General features: G+C 35.3%; 1 protein-coding gene across 1 annotated transcript in view; it reads left to right on the top strand.

Annotated features, from left to right (window-relative positions):
• The window catches only part of LOC143039822 (trypsin-like), a 20,776-nt gene extending 19,503 nt beyond the window's left edge, over positions 1-1,273 (top strand). Inside the window, exons 8-9 of the mRNA XM_076210071.1 lie at positions 91-205; positions 832-1,273. Of these exons, the coding sequence (XP_076066186.1) occupies positions 91-205; positions 832-884 (168 nt within the window). The 3' untranslated portion in view covers positions 885-1,273. The remainder of the gene's footprint in view (positions 1-90; positions 206-831) is intronic.
• Positions 1,274-4,609: the final 3,336 nt, after the last annotated feature.

Genomic DNA, 4,609 nt, shown 5'->3' on the forward strand with positions numbered 1-4,609 from the left:
CTTTCGTATTCCACCTCATTATGAACTAGAAGGAATTTGCTGCCATCATTGTCCATTGTAATCCGTCGTAAACTTGTTCTCTCCTCCCAGGGTGACAGCGGTGGTCCTCTAGTCCTGCCCTCCAACTTGACGTCAAAAGTCCTTGGGCTCGTCTCCTGGGGTGAAGGTTGTGGTCAAAATCCTGGAGTATACACCAGCGTGGCCAGTACGTAATAGACTAACGTTGGTTGGAACAGAATGGAGTTGCGTACACCAGGGGTGTCAAAATGGCCTGCGGTCCAAATGTGGTTCTCGGGCCTGTTGTGGTCCGCGGTCCAAATGTGGCCCACGGAACAAATGTGGTCCGCAGGCCAAATCTGGTCCGTGGGCCAAATCTGTTCCGTGGGCCAAATGTGGCCCATGGGCCAATGTAGTCCATGGGCCAAATGTAGTCCCCGGACCAAATGTAGACCGTGGTCCAAATGTGGTCCGCGGGCCAATTGTGGTCCGCGAGGTGGTCTTAAACGACCCGTAAGGTGACGAGATTTTTTCAGCAAATACGATAAAAATATAAAACAAATAGATATAAACGAACAGGATGAATGAAGTAAGACTAAGTAGTAAGTAATACATAACTGATATTTGATCAAACAAAATAAAGTTGGATGAATTTTCTCAAAATGCAATGGAATAAAATACAGTAAAATTAGATAGTACAAGACAAAACAAAGCCACATACACGAAAAAGGAATAAAATAAAAGTCATATGAATTAAAACACAATATGATAATAATTAGATCAAGAATAGCATACAATCCTTCCACATGCTGAAGGCGGTTTGTCTCACTTCAGAGCACTTGGCGTGGATCAAAAAGGAGGTCGACTGCGACGTTTGCACACGCTGAGGAGCGTCTCGTCTCATCCTCCCCAAGTCCTTCGAAACTCCTCGGAGGATTTCTTCTTCTTCTTCTTCTTCTTTTTTGAGGACCCGCAGCCACAGTACTTCCATGACCTGGTGACCTGATGACCTGATGACCTGATGCCACAGTGTTGGGACCCCCCATTATTGTTTTTGGTTTTCAATGTGTTGCTGGGACAGCTATACTTAACTGTGACTAAATTGTTCGATGTTATTATGACTTCTTGCAGTGATTTGAATCCAAAACGGTGGGACGGGGGGGGGGGTGCCAACATCTTGAAGGATTTAATCCTAGATCTTTTGTAGCTTTGAGACAGAACACATCGCTCTTCTCCCTCAAAAAAAAAAAAAAAAAAAAAAAGATAAATAAATAAATGAATAGATAAATAAAGGTTTTGAAATTCATTCTAGCTGCCACCAGGCGATTTCATTTGATAAAAAGGCTCTCCCCCCCCAGCATCTTAAGTGAAAGTGTGACCAATGATGTAAATCTTATTCTTAAAAACATTCAATGCTGTTGACAATTTCTACACCTGTTCTGGCTGCCGCTAGGCGATTTCATTCAGTTGATGGACACCAAATTTTATTATTGATATCCCAGGCAGCACCCCAGCGAGGATGGAAAGTAAACACTAGAGGTTAATTCAAGATTTATTTAAGCTACTGGAGCCAGCGGGGCTAAAAAATCTGACCCAACCTGACCTCTTCAGGAAGATTTTACTCAATGTGGGTGGGGTCGACCTTACCTTTATCTGATCATTATCGTTTTTCCCTTATATTTGCCCTTGTTTATCTTTTATTTTATTTCATTTCGATCTAATTATAATCCATTTTGTTACATTTCATTTGATCTTATTATAATCTATTTTGTTACATTTTATATCATTTTATTTCTTACTATTTTTTCTGTACTTTGTTTCATGTTATTTCATTTTTATCATATTGTACTTTATCATATTTTATTTCAATTTTATTATAGTTTGTTATGTTTTTTTAATCTAATTTTATGAAGTTCTTGTTGTGATTGGTGGACCCTACAGTCAGGGTGGGGAGGGAGGGGGGGGGGCAGAGAACAAGGGTCCCTTCCACGTCGGACCAGCTCCCCCAAAGTTGAATAAAATCGTCAGACGTCACCAGAAGAAAACTTAAAAGTGCAACACCATGTTAAAAGGATAGAAGAAATACACCACTATGTTCATTCTAAATTAAAATCCCGCAAACTATCTAAAAGAGTTTTAATAGATTTCATCTTATCCTATGAAACGATGACGGACTTTATGAGTCTTAGGAAAGACAAGAATAACGAACTAGAAGAGTGATCTGCTATCCCTTACTAGATAAATTCTTTCTTGGAGATAAAACTTAGAATCTGTGAGTTATGATATGGGGTATTGAGTGTCGTGCACTAGTGAACGCGTTTTATACAAGTATGAAATGGCTAGCCCCCAGATAAAGGGGGGAAAGGGTGTTTTGGTGCTTGAAATGTATAAGGTGATGTTAATGTTCAGTGTGGTAAGGAGGGGAAGGAGGGCGAGTGTGAGGGGAAGGGGAAGGGGGAAAAGAGGAAGGAGGAGGGCAAGAGGTAGGATAAAGTAACAAAAATAGACTGAAGGAAAAGAATATATAGTTGATGATGATGATTGACTGATATATAAAAAAAAACCACTGAGCTTGTTTCGCAACGCGGAAAAAGTTGTACCCAGATTCATGTACAGAAATATGTGGGGGTTGGGGAGATATGAGGGAGGGGGGGAGGGGGGGAAATGGTCACCTATCAGGTGGGGAGAATCTACGGGACAAAAGATGTCAGAGAAGAATATTTTTATTTGGACTCTGTTGTAAACATAAATAAGGAATGTAAGCTGCCGAGAGTTCAGCATAGAGTACAGCATCATTAGACAATGCAGGTCAAAGTAGGCAAGGATCCTAGAAAGATGATCAATGCCAGACCTTACCTTTACTATATATAAATATACATAGAAACACACACGTGTATATATATATATATATACACTGTATATATATATATATATATAAATATATATATATATATATATATATATCTTTATACATAAATACAAACACACACACACACACACACACACACACACACACACACACACACACACACACACACACACACACACACACACACACACACACACATATATATATATATATATATATATATATATATATATATATATGCGTGTGTGTGTGCTTGAATACAAAAACACCTTATAGAAATATACAGAACGATGGATTAGGCAGTCTGTATATTTATGTCTATTCTATTGAAGATTTCAGAATCGAGACCTAAATATACATACCCACACTTCATCTTTCTGTAGTTTTCTCCAAGTGTATATGTATATGTATATGTATATGTATATGTATATGTATATGTATATGTATAACTATATGCATATGTATATGTATATGTATATGTATATGTATATGTATATGTATATGTATATGTATATGTATATGTATATATATACATGTATATATATATATATATTTTTATATATATATATATATATATGTGTGTGTGTGTAGTTATATATATATATATATATACATATATATGTATATATATATATGTCTATATACATATATATGTATATATATATAGATACATATAGATATGTATATATAATATATGTATGTATATATATATTCATATATATATTTATATATGTATTATATATATATATATATATATATATATATATATATATATGTATGTATATACACATATGTATATGTATACATATTATATATATATATAAATATATATATATATATGTACATATATATATATATAATATATAAATGTGTGTATATATACATATATACGTATACATATATATATATATATATATATATATATATATATATATATATGGTTGGTGATGAAGAGTCCGGACATTATGTCCGGGGACCACTGCCCCTTTGAAATATTCATGTTGGGCTGATATTCAATGATCGTAGATTCTACCACTTTTCTCCTGAACTCGCATCTGGATTTATAAATAAGCTCAGCTTTGTCCCAATCTAAACAATGTTTAAATTGCTTAACATGTTGGAACACAGCTGAGCTCTCTTATGCATAATTAATGGAACGTTTATGTTCAATCATCCTGGTATTCAAATCCCTTCCAGTCTGTCCGATGTAAACTAAGTCACAACCTTTACATGGAATCGAATAAACCCCTTGGCTCTGTTCTTCATTAATAAAAAGGTGGTAAATGTCCACCAAAGGTTAAAAGAAGAACAGAGCCAAGGGGTTTATTCGATTCCATGTAAATGTTGTGACTTAGTTTACATCGGACAGACTGGAAGGGATTTGAATACCAGGATGATTGAACATAAACGTTCCATTAAATATGCACAAGAGAGCTCAGCTGTGTTCCAACATGTTAAGCAATTTAAACATTGTTTAGATTGGGACAAAGCTGAGCTTATTCATAAATCCAGATGTGAGTTCAGGAGAAAAGTGGTAGAATCTACGATCATATATATATATATATATGTATATATATATTGTATATATATATATATATATATATATGTGTGTGTGTGTGTGTGTGTGTGTGTGTGTACACACACACACGTTTGCATATATATATATATATATATATATATATATGTGTGTGTGTGTGTGTGTGTGTGTGTGTGTGTGTGTGTGTGTGTGTGTGTGTGTGTGTG

Source organism: Oratosquilla oratoria, chromosome 27 (assembly GCF_046742065.1).
Source record: "Oratosquilla oratoria isolate Oo_2021 chromosome 27, ASM4674206v1, whole genome shotgun sequence".
Lineage (NCBI taxonomy): Eukaryota > Metazoa > Arthropoda > Malacostraca > Stomatopoda > Squillidae > Oratosquilla > Oratosquilla oratoria.